This window comes from Kogia breviceps, chromosome 17, assembly GCF_026419965.1.
Source record: "Kogia breviceps isolate mKogBre1 chromosome 17, mKogBre1 haplotype 1, whole genome shotgun sequence".
Classification (NCBI taxonomy): domain Eukaryota; kingdom Metazoa; phylum Chordata; class Mammalia; order Artiodactyla; family Physeteridae; genus Kogia; species Kogia breviceps.
This window is the reverse complement of record NC_081326.1, coordinates 1,870,978-1,887,073: the sequence shown is the minus strand read 5'-3', so window position 1 is coordinate 1,887,073 and position 16,096 is coordinate 1,870,978. Positions and strand designations below refer to the sequence as shown.

Here is a 16,096-nt window from a genome sequence, read left to right as displayed (position 1 = left end):
GCGAGGCCCGTGGATTCAGACAGTTGAGAATTCCCGAATTTTTAACAAATGATAAAGGAGAAGATAATGGTAATTAACTTAAACTTCGGATAGAAAAACGATAATTTCTTTGGCAGTATTGTCCTGACAGATAAGCTACACCCTGGAGAGAACTCTTTGTGACTTATTTCTTTTTAAAGCAGTGTACATAGACTTCCATATAGCTTTTTAAATCTGTGGCTAGCAGATACATATTTCAAGCCCTCTTTAAATGCTCCTGTGATAGATAAATGAGCAGAAATTAAAAGAGCTCTATAAAGACATTCCTAATATTTTTTTATAAATGCTGCTGCTACAATTGCAGGTCCTTTTGGAATAAATCATGGGATTGAGCTTCATTCAGATGTGGTGGAGTATGCCAAGGAAAAACTGGAGAGCTTCATCAAAAATAGTGATAGCTTTGATAAGTAAGTATTCATATCTATAGTTCTGCTTTGAAAGCACTTGATAAGTAGACACGTGTGACATGTCTGTTCCTCACTGCTGCTAGTTTACTGCTCCTGAGTTGTCAACCGAGTGCAGCAAAAATCAGTGTGGTATAAAATGAGAGAAAAAATTAAGTTAGAAAACTGCTGTAATTTTTATTCTGTGTACGTATATAGTAAATTACAAATAAATAACTTCTATGTTTTAATTATATGCTACTGCCACTTTATTAGTAGGGTAATGTTCCATTCATTAAACATCATACAAGTACCTTTCCTGAAGATAGAATGTAAAGATGTGCTTGGCATTAGAATACTTTCTGGGAAATGTGTTTACACCTTTGGGATAGTAATTTAATCGTCTGCCCTCTATTTGTAGCATAAGAGTGATACCTGTTAGACTATGGAGGACTTTCTTAAAGACATGAAGTTACTTAGTAATATAGCCAGAGGAAATTATCATCGAAATATATTGATATACCCTGTGAGGGCTGTGTTTGAGAAATTTGTGTATAGAACCATGGTTTTGAACTCCTCCTTTCCCTTAGAAGAAATACTGCACAGGCGTTGGCCCTTGCGCGGGCAAGGAAGTCTGTTCGTTGTGTAATGTCCCTAAAATCCAGCAGTGGTAGTACTGTGGAGCAAAGGCTGCTTCTTCTGCTGAAGTCCGTGAGCTCTTGTGAAACTGGAAAATTTGGAGGGCTTTTATCTCTCTCAACTAGTCATATTTTCAAAGAGAGAAAGGCCTAAAACGGATAGGAATCAAGCTTAGAACCCAGTCCCTTCGCTGTATAGCAGAGCTTTGGTCCAGGGTTCCAACCCAGCTTGTTGGGAGTGGGCCTCACTCAGCTCTGGCCTGGCCTGGCCTGGCCTGGAGGTGGGGACCTGGGCTGGGGGTGGGTTCCGAGCTGAGGGCTGTTTCCTAGGGTGCAGGCGGGGCGTCAGCGCTACGAAGGAAGCAGGGGGGCCTCTGAGGGTCTCCTGGAGCGTCTTCCCCTCTCTCCTCCCTTCTCTGCCCCCCCCCTTCCTTCCCTGGCCCTTTTCTTTCAGTCGCCTTTGCCACTGCCAGTTTGTACGTGTCCCCTGGCAAGTGGCACCTGGTGGGTTGAGGAACAGAAAACCGAGGTGCCGCAGAGTCCGCAGTGCAGGGGGAAGGACCAGGGAGGGAGTGTGACTGGGTGTTACCGACCTCAGGCGGCGAGCTCAGGCGGCGAGCTGGGAGCCGCAGAGTATGCCTGTGCTTGGCTTTGGCTTTGTTCTGTAATCGAGCCAGCGGATCTGAGCAAGTCACTTGAATTTTCTGCACCAGTTTGCTGAGCACAGTTCTTTATCTTATTTATTCTGTCTGTATCAAGAGTTAACATTTAATTCATGTTTTTGAATCATTTTTCAAATGCTTACCATGTGGGTTCATATTCTGTTTCCAAGAATAACGTACTGTTTGACAGAAATAAAATAGTTTTGAGTTCAAGTTATTTGATAAGAAATTGAGTTTCGATGCTAGTATCCTTTTGTTCTTCGTCATTTCCGTCTGTCTTACAGTTAGTGGTGCGGTAAGTGCTTAAGATATGGGCATGGGTATTTTTTATATTGGTTATTAGAACTATGGAACTTTGTTGAATTTATTGAATTTCTATTCTAAGTATTTGTTTTGATGTTGAAACTTAACGTACACATAAGACCTTTTGAATACAAGTAAACCTGGAAAATATGAAAGTAATATTACTAAAAGCAAATGTTTAAGGTCTATCTTAAGAACTTCTATCTATTAGGTAATATATTTCAGGTGTTAACACATAAAGGCACAGATAATTCACTTTTGGGTCATTAATCAGGCAGAACAAACTCAAGGAAGAACTTTGAATCATCGGAGCACCTCTTTACAATATCTGTGGGGTCAAGTTTCTTGCTGACAAGTGGGCATGGTCCCGGCAGACAGTTAAAATAGGTCATTCTTTAAAGTAGTTCTGTGTTGATGTAATTTAAATATTAAATCATTTATAACAGATAATTTTGAAGGTTTTATATATTTAAATGTCTCAATTTTAAAAAGTTTTCTAAAATTGTTTTCATGTAATCGTAAGATGATCAAATGTCCTTGGCTTGTATTTCTTGAGTGTTGTTGTTACTGTGTTATACAGGTTTGTTATTCATAAAATGGTGAGCCATCAAATACGGTGATATGACAGATCTGAATGTTTCTTTATAATTTTTAATGGTCTTGTTACTTTAGTTAAAATAATCAGACTTTATAACATGGTTGTTTCTGAAGTGTTACAACTTACTTTTAAAACAGAGTCTTATATTAATAAACTATTCTGAAAAAAAAAAAAAAAAGAAAAGACAGTTCTGGAAATGTTATCTATTCTGGTTTTGAAGTAGCTCCTGAAATAGTGGTTACGTACTTCAGATTATAAAGGTATCTTGCGCATACAAGGGGTAGTAGGTACTGGGAAATGCTTTGTTTTGCACAGTCATGAGTTGGGTAGAAGTTAAGTAATCAAAGTTGAGTCATTTAATGGGCTCCTTTAACGTCATTTGGTTTTGGTGATAGAAATGATGAAGGTGTAGTAGTTTTCTTCCTATCTTACTTGTGTTTTGATGATTTCTTTGATTTTTCTTGGCGTTTGTTGATAATATTCCCAGTTATTTTCAATTTTTAAATTTGAAAAACTTGCTTTGGAAAGTGATGTTTAAAATTCCCTTCCTAAGAAATTTTATTATATTTAATTGTGTATGGGTCATCAAAATACATGTTTTAATTAATAAAATATAAAGTAACTCAGGAAAACAAATTGCTATTTATGTATTCCTTAGTATTTAGTATTGTTCCTTAGTTCCAGGCTATCCTTGGTTGTGTGTAACATGAAGACGGTAGAAAGCTAAAACCTAATACTTTTCCAATCTTATTTATCCTGTTGGTTTGGATCTTTTTTATCAGTTCCTTTTTCGAGACTATTGTCATGTCACTTATGATTTAAATTGTATCTTTAAAGTTTTCTTATGTATATCTATTGGAGATCATAGTGAACTCCCAAACATAGTAGGTGGGAAAAGATTCAGTAAACTACTCAACATTAGAATATATAATGTAAGATACATATTAAAAAAAATATACACAGATATATGTTTCTCTGTGTTCCTTATAAAGCAAGCTTGGTTCCTGAGTCTTGAAAGTACTATTTCTTCTTTCAGTAAAAAGATCCTTAGTATAATGTGTATACTTTAAACTTTCTTTCTACGTCTTGGTTCTGTATCAGCAAATGAAACAATTTGGAGAGGCTACCCTGAATTTACTGTACTTGGAGATAGGAGGGAAGGGGGAGTTCTCTTGTGTGGTTTATTCCTTTGCTCTGCCTGTGGTATACCCACGTGCCCGAAATTCCCTAATGAACTGACATTGATTTCAAAGGTTCTCTAGAACACTGGCAAGCTTTTTCAAATGAAGGACCAGGTAGTGAATGTATCTGGCTTCCTGGGCCAGGTGGTCTCTGTGGCAGCCACTCAGCTCTGCCACTGCAATGCAGGGGCCTCCTGGGACACCCTGTGGAGGGGTGGGCCAGGGGTTCTGGGACCACTTCATTGGCAGAAACAAGTGCGGGCTGCATTGGGCCTCTTGTCCGTTGGTCTAACGACCCCTGTTGTGCTCGTCACACACACGCCCTCCGTGACGTTTTTATCTTAGCCCCCACTCTCTGATACAAACGGGTCTTTGGGCCTAAGTTCTAAAGGCCCTTAGGTGTCTGGCTTTTGTGAGGGAAGGAGAAGTTTGGGGAAGGTCAGGTTGTCTGAATCAGTGTTTGTGCACGTAGAGTAAGCAAAATAATCTCTCCAGCTGTGTTTACTTGGAAGAGTAAGTCAAAGGAGCGTGAATTATAAACCTTTACCCTGTAAGTGCTTTGCAAGTAAGTTGGTAATTTGGCGTAGCATTTATTCGCGGCTTCGTTTACGTGTTTGTGTACGAAGTACACGTGGAGCTGACCCGGCTCCCTAGAGGGCACGCTTTGGGGTGTTGCATTCCCTGAGAGCCAGCAGGTCCTGTCTCCTCTCCCCTCCAAGGACGCTGTACCTGATTTTGGAAATGCTCTGCCGTCAGTAGCCACATGAGTGCAGCGTAGCCTGACTAATGGAAGATTTTCATTCTCTTTGAATGGAGGACTGTTGTTTCTGCAGTTTGTTGTAGAAGTGAGTCACGAAGACAGTAATGAGATGATAAAAATAACAGCAGGTAATGTGTATTATCTGTTCCTTAAGTACCAAGTACCATTCTAAGTGCTGTACCCACAGTCCTAGAGGCAATATATATATATATATATATTTTTTTTTAAATTTATTTTTAAAAATTTTATTTATTTTTAAAATTTTTGGCTGCATTGGGTCTTTGCTGCTGCACACGGGGTTTCTCTAGTTGCGGCGAGCGGGGGCCGCTCTTTGTTGCGGTGCGCGGGCTTCTCATTGCGGTGGCTTCTCTTGTTGCGGAGCACGGGCTCCAGGCGCGCGGGCTTCAGTAGTTGTGGCTCGCGGGCTCTAGAGTGCAGGCTCAGTAGTTGTGGCGCACGGGCTCAGTTGCTCCGCGGCATGTGGGATCCTCCCGGACCAGGGCTTGAACCCGTGTCCCCCGCATTGGCAGGCGGACTCCCCAACCGCTGTGCCACCGGGGAAGCCCCCTAGAGGCAATATTGATGTCCACATTGCCCAGATGGGAAAACAGGGTTAGACAGTCCATAACTTCAGCTAGGCCAGTCTTTTCGTTTAGTTCTGATTTAGCTATGATGATGTAAAAACTGATTTATTCTAGTGTTTCTTCCCAGGGGTAAGCTGTGCCAATGAATTACAGCCTAGCAACTTGGCCCCAGATACAGAAGTTGAAGCAGCACTTTTATTTCCATCATGTATGTATTTTTTCCAGATTAGAATTTAGGGAGTGCTGTTAGCATGGTTACGTGCACTATAGCATTTTTATCGGAAAGCACAGCTACCTGTTCATTAACGAGACTTGCCTGTGGTATGGGTGATGGAGATGGGCAGGGGAGGAAGCGTGTCCCTCAGGGTCAGTCAAGGTACACACTTCAAATTACCTTCAGAGCTAGTGTACTTGTCTGCATTTTTAGAAGATTTGATTGATTTGTGGCAATGTCTAGGATCCTAATTTTATTTTTAACTATAGGCTTCTTTTCCACATAATTCAGTTTGCATTGGGAACAATTAAATGATACTGTATCCCGTCAGTTTATCACTCGAGCAGTCCTGCTTCATCTTTAAGAGAACCTGGGCGTACTTGAAGTAGTTTTGCTATCTATAGCTATATAGTCAACTTTATTTCAAACTGGTTCTCAGATACTTGAGCACTTTGGTATAGTAATAATGTTCACATGGTAGTTTTATGAGAGATATTATAGGTTATAAACACAGTTTTTAATCGTGACAAACATTCAAATGGTGGGACAGAAAAAGGCTTAAAGATAGTCATCAGGGCTGCCAGCTATGTATTTTAACATCGGTTAGAGATGGCACGGGGCAAAGTTTGATGGCTTCTAACACGTTCTAGGAGAAGAAATGATTCCGGGAATAACCTACTGTTTGACAGAGATAAAATAGTTTTTATCCCAAGTTACTTTATGAGAAATTATTGTTGAAATATACGAAGGCTCACTTTTATACTGTGTACCTGTCACATTCCCTATAAAATGTTTAGAGATTGTTTTTGGTCCTGTGGAGTCTCCTGAAGCTCTATTCAATGAGAAATCTGTGTCTTTACTCTTAACACTGTGCTTTAAATAATGCTTGAATTACTCTGCAATGAGTTTGATACAATTGGAAGGGAAACCACTTGAAAAGGTAAAGTCTTTGTTTTTTAAAACTTTTTGAAATTCAGTAGCTTAATCCTTGGTTGTACGAGTTTTTGAGTGGTATAACTGTACTTGGAGATCAAGAGGTTAACGTTTCTTTGGGTTTTCTTCCCAATGGAAGGTTGTGAAGTAGTGCTTTCATGAAGTGTAGTCCTAGCTGTTAAGGTTCAAAATGTATATTATGACAAAGAGTTTTAAGAAAAAGAAGTGTCTGTGATTCATTTGGCAGGTTGTTTTGGATGAGGTATGAGAACAAGGTAGCATTCTTTCCTTTGTCCTTGAAGTCCTTTATTCCACGGGAGTAATAGTCTGAAATTTCAGTGACAGCATCCCATGGCGCATGATAAACTAGGTGTACAAACTGTCAGCTCCCACTCCAACGGCGTATTGAAGTGGGGGGGGAATGTTGTTTTTTCTACTCTCAGTCAGCTCCTAGACCTAGACTGCCCGTCTGAGAGGGAAGCTGCAGGGCAGGGCTAGGTCACCCTGGTCTCCTAGCAGCTTATCGAAGGAATTACATGGGCAAGCTGGCAAGGGCCCTGCCGTGAGTGGAATCGACTGTCCGTCTCGAGATGAAGATAATCCGTGCGCACCTGTAAAGAGAAGCACTGCGGAGGTAAGTGATTGGAATCCGGATGCTGGTTTGGCCAAGCGCTCATGTCGTAGGCCAAGTTATCTGTGCTCTCTCTTTCCCCACAAATGATTTTCCGTGCTCGTTTTATTTTAGTAAGGGCGTGTCAAATGATTTTCCCTCTCCACGTAAGAGTCTAAAAAGCCATTAGATTTTCAGGTTTAGATCAATAAACAATTACAAGTCTAAAGTGGATGAATTTGTAGTTATTACATTTTAGAACTGTTTAACTTTTTTTTTTTTGTATACAGGTAACTTACATTGTTAGGAAGTATAATTTGGTATAATATAGGAGTATAAGGTATCTGTATCTGGGAAATTTTGTTTTGGAAATTTTCTTCAAAGGATAAAAATGATTGCTACTTTTCATGTTACTAACAGACATAAAATTTTAATGAGCTCCCCTAAATCAAGTATGAAAACTGGAAGAGAACACAAGAACCATACTTTTAGGATTAAAATGATAACCACATAGGAAGTCTCCTTTTGGTAGGTCTCTTGTCTTTCTTTTTGTTTGTTTATTTTTGTTTTGCTGGGGTGTTTTTTTTCCCCCTTCTCAGGTTCCATTTGTGTGTGCTTGATGTGAAAAGGTGCAATTTGGATTTTCTCTTTCACTCGTTTCAAACCTAGATTTTATGTCTAAATCTATAAATAATGTAGCAATATTTTATAATAAAGTGAAAACTTCTGGTTAGTTTATTACTACAGTCTTCCAGATTATACAGAATGGTATTTTTGTTATAAAATATGTCCTTTGCCTATAGAGGTTTGTGGAAACTTAGGGCAGATGCAGCTTTCAGAATCTAGTTAAAGCTGAAGGAGGAAACTGTCCTCTTTGTTTTTCTTCTTTACTCTGGAAGAATTAATAGCAGTTGTAATTGACTCTAGCTACTCGGTAGCTGTCATCCGCGCCTCAAATCAGTCAGGTGGTTCTTCATACATACATGAGCACATCCGTAAACATTTGCCTGAAAAACTTTAATCATAGACTTTTGAAAAAATATTATTAGCAGTAGGATTTGTATGAATTTATTTACATGAAATGCTATTTTTAAAATGAGCCATAATTTCAGTATCAGAGTACAAAATGTCCAAGTAAGATCCTCACCTCTACCTAAAGCTCATCTCTAAATCCTTTATTAGGAAAGATAATCTATAACCCATTTGTGTATTTAAAAAGATAATGTTATAAGTACAGGCAGTTGGAGAGTTGTTTTGTTTTCTTTGCTAACGTGAAGGATCCGTGAATTATTGGTGGAGAAGCTGAAGCCATGGCTGTAAGTGTAATAAACAACCCAGACGGAACACTGTCTCTGCTAGACAGACAGTTTCTTGTAACTAGTAAATTACTATGTTCTAGGTGTTTTCGTGCCTATACTTAAAAATATTCACCCTTCTACCTGATATGTCCTTGAAGCTTTACTATTTTGTGTCTAGAAATAGTCTGGTCCTTCTACTCTTTTTGGAATGTTGTCTCAAGTTCAGTTAAACTTCAAAATTGGAGTATGCTGGTAAAGGAAATTAATTTGGTATGTTAAATGAAAGTGTAAAGACCCCATATGCATTTGTTAGAGGTGTATGGTCCACTTGCATTAGTAGAAATTATTTATAAATTTAGAGGTCTAGTTTTTCTCTATAATGATTCTTTGTAATATTCCCTAAGTGGAAGCAGATATACTTGTTCAGATCTGCATTACAAGGGAAAAGACTTTCTTTCCTAGAATAAGGTGGCTTATTTAAGATCTTCAGAAAAACCCCTAAAAAGTACCTTTCAGTTAGAGGACAGTTGGTTTGGTTTATTCATTAAAGGCAAAAGGGTTTGTTTTGTTCTTTTTTATTTACCGTTTGAGTTTTGCTTTTTGTTTGGCACTTGGGGAAAAAATCAAGTATTTTGTAACATGAAGCTACAGTTATTTATAGTTGTCCAATTTAGTAAAACAAGAACCATCATATTGATACAGAAGGTGCCATGGGCACATATTTTTTCTGTAACTGTTTCTGTGCAGGTTTCTCTTCTAGTCCTGGGGTTCTTGTGATTAACGTATTTAATTTGTCAAGTTTGGGTTCATATTCAAAGTTGGTAGGTGGAACAGCTGACAAAACAGTTATGTTTCTCACCTACTTAGTAAATGCTTTTTGAGGCCTGTAGTAGGTGATGGAGATACAATTAAAATTCAGAGGAAGTGTTCAAAGAGATATCAGGAAAACCAGGAGAATATTCCAAAGGGAAGTTTGTGTTAAGGAAAATATTGGAAGCTCCTGTTTACAGGTGATAAAGTTAGAAGGGTAGTTGTTCAGTGTTTTCAGTTTATGCAGCTGTTGAGGTATACACACACATACACACACATAGACACACACATATATACACACACATACACACACGCATATAAAAGGAATACTGAGATATTTTACATTTTCATACTGAATATTTGAGATCTTGTGTGATTTTTATCCTTTCAGCACATCTCAGTGTGGGGCTCGTATCCACATGTGGCAAGTGGCTACCATCTCGGATAGTGTGGTTTGATTGTCCTGTCTCACCTTTCAGGTCACGGCTTAACCGTTTCTCAGGGAGCCTTCCTCCCACTCCCCTGGGCTGTCCGCTTCCTTGCGCCCTCAGTTTTATTCATGGAGTCGTACACCTTTGGAGCATTTATCACACTTGTAAATGAATCTTTAATTCCTGAGGTGCTTGTCTCTTCCACTAGATGGAGGCGTATGAGTGTTTCCCGTTGAATTTCCAGTCTTGACACACAAATGGTGCTCCACAAACAGTAATTGGAGTGAATTGTCCTAATCACTAGTGTCAGGTCACTTGGCTAGAGTCACACGTTTGATTTTAGAATCAGACACTAAATTCTTTCTAATTCATTTTGCTGGGATGAGAGTATATAAAAATATCACGAATATGAGAAGTGGTTTTAATTGTAAGTAGTTTACTTGTAATGGTGTTTTCCTAGATAATAGTTCTGTGAGCTATCATGTATTTTTAACTAGTAGGAAACTTTTAAACTATAAGCGTATTTTTAAAAAAATTTTTTTTATTTATTTATTTTTGGCTGTGTTGGGTCTTCGTTTCTGTGCGAGGGCTTTCTCCAGTTGCGGCGAGCGGGGGCCACTCTTGATCGCGGTGCGCGGGCCTCTCACCGCCGTGGCCTCTCCCGTCGCGGAGCACAGGCTCCGGACGCGCAGGCGCAGCGGCCACGGCTCACGGGCCCAGCCGCTCCGCGGCACGTGGGATCCTCCCGGACCGGGGCACGAACCCGCGTCCCCCGCATCGGCAGGCGGACCCTCAACCACTGCGCCTCCAGGGAAGCCGGCTAAACTATAAGCGTATTTTTAAGTTGATTTAGCAGGCTTAATGGTAAAAGAGGTTTAGAAATTCTGATTTTTAAATTTAAATTCCCTGCTTATGTTCATCCTGAAAATTTTAAGACTGGCTTAAATTATTATAAAATTAAGTTATTTAAAATGAATTTTTGTAAGAATGAAAATTTTTAGATTGAAAATACTGGTTTTTTTTCTTTTTAAAGGATGCTTACTGTGGTGAGCATCCTTGATGAGGTGATTAAACCACGCGATCCTCATTATTTAGTTATTTGAAAGCCATATTTTAGACAATCCTAGGTTGTGTTGAGTGTAAGAGAGAAATTAAACATTGTCCATTACATAGGTAAGTTCACACTTTTGTGTGTATTATGCAAGTAGAAAGAATGAGATCCTCTTAAGGAGTTGGGTAAGATTTCGTTGTGTATAGCTCATATTTGAACTGTGTCTCCAAGTGATGCTAGGCGTTTATCAAGAAGAGAGGGAGGGACCTTTCAGTCAGAGGAACAGCACAGACACAGATGCAGGAGACACTTTGTAATATTGCCCCTAAGTGATGAGAAGCCAATAATTCAACCCGTGGCTGCAGCGCAGTGTGTGGGGGGTAGGGGGCAGAGCCAGGGAGTGAGTCTGGAAGGGGGGACGTCCAGGTAGAACCGCAAGGAGCCCCACATGGCCCTCTAAGGGGCGCGGACCTGTGCTGAGCAGCCAGTGCGGGAAGCGGTGGAGGGAGGGGAGAGCCAGAAAGCGTGAGCACCGGGGCGCGGGTGGCGAGGGGCCGGCCCTGTGTGGAGCCCCGTGTGGAGAGGGGGGTGCAGGCTCTGCACTGTCCCTCATGCCCCCAGCCCCACCACGGGGACGGGAAGTGGAGGACGGCATCATGCTGCGAAACTCTTCTTTAAGTATCGATGACCACAGTGTGTCTGTACTTCAGTGAAGTTTAATGGGAACTTAACTGCATAATAAGTCTGTTAATTACCAAAGGAAAGGATACGTTTTACAAAATAAAAATGATTATGATTCAGAGTCATTTTTCACTGCATGCTGAAACTTTTAATGTAAGTTATTTCATCCTCAAATGTAGCCTGGTTTTGCTGTGTGGTCAAATTAACATCAGTCAGCTTAAAAGTGAAAGGATATTTCATGAATTAATTTAAAAAAATTACCGTACGTATTTTATTAGTGCATTAGGCTTTTAATTATGTATTTTAGAGACTGTTTTCAGATTTGCCAGAACTTAAGGAATAAAGTAGAAGTCTAGATAGGATAGTTTTGTACAAGCATAACTCTATGTACAATGAACCAACACTGTAACCAGGAACTGGCGGCCTGGATAAGATAAGATGCCTTTGCTTTGAAACCATCCATCTCTCTTCTTTTGTTGTGTAGGGAGATCACGGGGGCCAGAAAACACTTCGTTCTGCTCTCTTTTCCAATCCTGTGACATAGTTCTGCCAAAATCTGTTAGGAAAATCTCCCTACTCTTCAGTGGTTGCAAGAGCATAGGGTAAGGGCACCAGTGTCTTTTCCTGACAGGCTTTGCCGCTGTTAACTGCAGCAAGGTGCCCACAGTGGAGACTGCGCTGAGCCCTTCCATGTCCTCTGGCCCCTGGCTTCTTTTGGAAAGGGCGGCGGGAGTGAAGCCTTTTCTCTTTTGTTCGACCCTTGGGATTCTCATCCTTATTGTATGTCCTTTGTGGCATCACGAGATCGGTGTGATGGCTTTTCACTATATTCACCTTTTAAGCCTTAAGTAAGGTTTCAGTATGGCCCAAAAAAGGTTAATGTTTTGAAAAAATGTACACTGCATCGCTGATAACAAAACGACATATTTGATCAGTGTTACACTTCATAAATCTGATAATCAAATTTTATACTACTTTATCCTTATAATTAATTTGGTAACTTCGCTATTTCAAGAAGCTGGACTATGTTAATTTGTTTGGATCTGATCTTTTGCTTAATGAGCTAAAATACTGTCTGTTTTCCATATAGATTCGAGTTCTGTGAACCCGCGTTTGTGGTTGGTAACTGCCTCCAGATAGCGTCAGACAGCCACCAGTATGACCGGGTGTACTGCGGGGCTGGAGTCCAGAAGGACCACGAGCAGCACATGAAGATACTGCTGAAGGTCGGGGGCATCCTAGTCATGCCCGTAGAAGACCAGGTAGCCTCCAGCGTCCCCCCGCTTGGTGTGGGAAGCGCGCTTAGTGTAGGACGGGAGCGCTACCTCAGTGAAAGGTACACTGTAAGCTTTGAGGAAGAAATAAATACTCTTCCCAGATCCGCCTATCGAGGAAAACACTGAAACGGGCTCTTGACTGTTAACCGGGGCAGGTGCGGAAAAGACCCGGTAACTAGGGTAACTAGGGTTAGGAGAGACGCGCCCTGAGCTTGCCTCGCTGCTCCCCCTTTGCTGTCCTCGCCGGGGAGAGGGGAGGGAGTGCCTCTGAACGCGGGGACTGCTTCTAGCTGCACGTACGAAAGGGACATCCTGTTCGGGGTTTGGTTTGAGCTGCTTAACTCCATCCAGAAAATGTTTGGATCTTCTGTTAGTATACGTAGACGCATTTGAAAGTATTTTTCACCTATTGTCTGCCTTTGGTTGGGAATTATTAGGTATAATAAGTGTATGAAATACTAATTTATTCAGAAATTGGGTGGCTCTTTTACTTTGAGATTTTATAAATATACATTTCAAAAAATATCTTTTATATTCATATTAACCTACATCTGAGTTGTTTAAAACACCCTGTGGTTTCTAAGTAGAAGAAGATAGATTGTCCAAGATGACTGGGACGTAGTGTGGTCGTCTTGTTGGAGTTTGTATAGCTGAGGGTCCCCTAAGTTCACACGTGTGATTTGCAGGTCAGAGTATGTCATCGTCACCACGTACTGTGTTTGTCAGTTATTAAAAAGACAGAGTATAAAGCATTCATTAAAACACATTCTTGGAAAACTGTTGTTACTTGAATGCTTCCGGGGTTGAGACTCCCAGATTAATCGTCTTTTTCTGTTTTCCTTTAAAGAGACGTTTTTAAGCATTTAAAATATGGTTTCCCATTGGTATTTTATTGAATATTTATTATATACTATTGTGCTAATGTAAAATATAATAGGCTGGTTTCCATAATATAAAGTGAAGATACTAATTCATCTTCCTTCAGTCATGTACTGAGCTAATATTTTTTCTCAAGAACAGATGGTGGGCATTTGCTGAGTGGGTAAAACTTCTAAATCCCCTGTGACTAATTGCATTTATCTATGAAACGTCAAGTTGGGATTAGAATTAGAATCTGTGTTTTATAACCACCATGGAAGATCATGAAGTTGATTCGTTGGTACAGTAATGAAAACGTGTTTTTACTAATACAACACTTCAACCAAACAACTGAACCTGTGTGAGACGTGTGTTTTGGGGGCCAGTGGCAGGTGTGGGTTGGAAGAGTACCCCTAGAAGCCCTCAGACCCCAGATACAACCTGCAGAGTCATGGCCTTTGTGCTCAGGTGTCTGTCTTGAACAGCAAGTATTTGTGATTCCTCCTGTATCATTTTATGGTAAATATTTAAACGAAAGTAATTTGGTTGCATTCAGACACAAGTGTTATATAACAATCACTGCTGTTATTCTGTTAACATTGTGACTGTAAGGTGATCACACTTCCAAGATTAAGCCGTTCTATTTCTTTTCTCCCTCTAAATAGTTAACACAAATTATGCGAACTGGACAAAACACTTGGGAAAGTAAAAACATCCTTGCTGTGTCATTTGCCCCACTTGTGCAGCCGAGCAAGAATGACAACGGCAAGCCAGACTCTGTGGGCCTCCGTAAGTACCCGCCGGGCCTTTCTGACTGCACTGTGCCTTACGTTGTTCAGCAGCCGTGCTTGGGGTTAGTGGACTCTGTTAATTATGAAGAGTTGAGTAAACGGTGCAGTAACATATCCCATGGATGTATTTGTCTTTTGTTGTTGTTTTTGGATAAAGCTCCTACCTTGCACTAGACCCTGTCGGCTGCCTTCATGGAGGCGGGAAAAGAAGGGGCAGGTCAGACGAAACGATGAATTTGTTACTTACAGTCGTGACTTGGTTAATTACGGTAAATTGGTTGGCATCGTTTTCCGTACGTACAGAGGGACGGCAAACACAGAAGCCTTTCTTTAGGCTGAAAGGGCTTGCTCGTCCCAAGACCGGCAGCAACTTTCAGGGTCGCTGCGGCTCCTCGGCTGGGCTGCAGAGGAGAGCTGATGGAGACTTTCCCTGTCCTCAAGGAGAGAGTCAGTGTTGATGGGGGTGGAGTTGTTTGAAGGTAGGAAAATGGTGGAGGAAAAAAGAGGGCTCTAAAGTTTTACCCTGAGCCCCTCACTGAGGGATGGTACCATGTATTGCTGTTGAGGACTGAGGGTGAATAGCTTGGAAACCGGTGTAGGAGGATCAGAGACTTTTATTTTGGCTGTGCTTGAGTTTCCTGTTAGGTAGGCGTATGGGTGTCATCCTGCTGCAAGAGCTGTGAGGACGGGTGAGGAGACTCAGGGGAGGCGCTGGGCCTGGGCCTGTGATCCGTCAGATCAGAGCTGGACCACGAGCAAGGGGCAGGGCTGAGAAGTGGGGGGACGGCGGTGTGTGGTGTGCGGAACCAGACTTTGGAGAAGAGGCCGGAGCGCTGCGCTCCCCGAGGGCTGATGAGACCCCGAGGAAGGGCGGTGAGTGCGGCAGTGGTTGGCCCAGCGCGGATCATGGCTTTGGAAACCAGTAAGTAGAGTTCTTTGCCAGAAATGAGCTTCAGAACTTTACCATAGTAGACTTCTTGGTTTAATTTGCTTTTTAAATGAATTTATTTCATAGGAACCTGGGAGAGATTTCATTTTATTTTCAGGGTTATTTTACCCTCTTGCAACCCATGTGGTTTTGTGGCCTTTTGGGGTGGTTTTTTTTTTTTGGTTTTGTTTTTTAAAACTTAATTAATTAATTAATTATTATTATTATTATTATTTTTGTGTGTGTGGTACGCGGGCCTCTCACCGCTGCGGCCTCTCCCATTGCGGAGCACAGGCTCCGGACGCGCAGGCTCAGTAGTTGTGGCTCACGGGCCCAGTAGCTCCGCGGCACGTGGGATCCTCCCGGACCAGGGCACGAACCCGTGTCCCCTGCATCGGCAGGCTGACTCTCAACCACTGCGCCACCAGGGGAGCCCTAAATTTATTTATTTTATTTATTTACTTTTGGCTGCGTTGGGCCTTTGTTGCTGCGCGCGGGCTTTCTCTAGTTGCGCTGAGCGGGGGCTGCTCTTCATTGCGGTGCGCGGGCTTCTCATTGCGGTGGCTTCTCTTTGTTGCAGAGCACGGGCTCTAGGCGCATATGGGCTTTAGTAGTTGTAGCATGTGGGCTTAGTATTTGTGGCTCGCGGGCTCTAGAGCGCAGGCTCAGTAGTTGCAGGCACAGGCTTAGTTGCTCCGCGGCATGTGGGATCTTCCCGGTCCAGGGCTTGAACCCGTGACCTCTGCATTGGCAGGCGGATTCTTAACCACTGTGCCACCAGGGAAGCCCTGGGGTGGTTTTGAGAATTAAATGAAGTAGTGTTTATAAAGTGCTTAGCGGGTAATAATGGCTTAGTAAAGAATAGTATTGGGATTTTGGGAAGGTCAGTCAATTACACCCGTTTCCCCTGCTCAAGTTCTTCCCAGTGGAGAGGTGGGCTTGGGGACCCAGATCGCTAGGAGTTGAAATGGAATAGGATGTGTGGAGAAGAAGAACACGTTTGCTTTTCTGTTAAAATAAGTTTAAATAGGTTTCTGTGTAGAGAACATTATTTCATTAATCATAG

The 16,096-nt window shown here is 41.6% G+C and overlaps 1 protein-coding gene and 1 long non-coding RNA gene across 11 annotated transcripts in view; both read left to right on the top strand.

Annotated features, from left to right (window-relative positions):
- Positions 1–16,096, top strand: part of PCMTD1 (protein-L-isoaspartate (D-aspartate) O-methyltransferase domain containing 1) — a 61,921-nt gene that overhangs the window by 39,103 nt on the left and 6,722 nt on the right. For 7 of the 9 annotated variants that reach the window (XM_059042668.2, XM_067017530.1, XM_059042669.2 and 4 more), the window contains 3 exons: positions 344–446; positions 12,267–12,438; positions 13,977–14,100. In XM_059042668.2, the coding sequence (XP_058898651.1) occupies positions 344–446; positions 12,267–12,438; positions 13,977–14,100 (399 nt within the window). Of the gene's footprint in view, positions 1–343; positions 447–12,266; positions 12,439–13,976; positions 14,101–16,096 lie in introns of those variants that run through there. The other 2 variants (XM_059042671.2, XM_067017528.1) reach the window with 2 other exon arrangements.
- On the top strand, positions 1,973–7,433 carry LOC136792908 (uncharacterized). 2 transcript variants are annotated; one of them, XR_010837509.1, is made up of 3 exons: positions 1,973–2,017; positions 4,524–4,692; positions 6,739–7,136. It is a non-coding gene; the product is annotated as an uncharacterized lncRNA (long non-coding RNA). The 2 variants fall into 2 exon arrangements; XR_010837508.1 differs by lacking the exon at positions 1,973–2,017 and adding an exon at positions 7,326–7,433 and having other exon boundaries at positions 3,919–4,692; positions 6,739–6,929.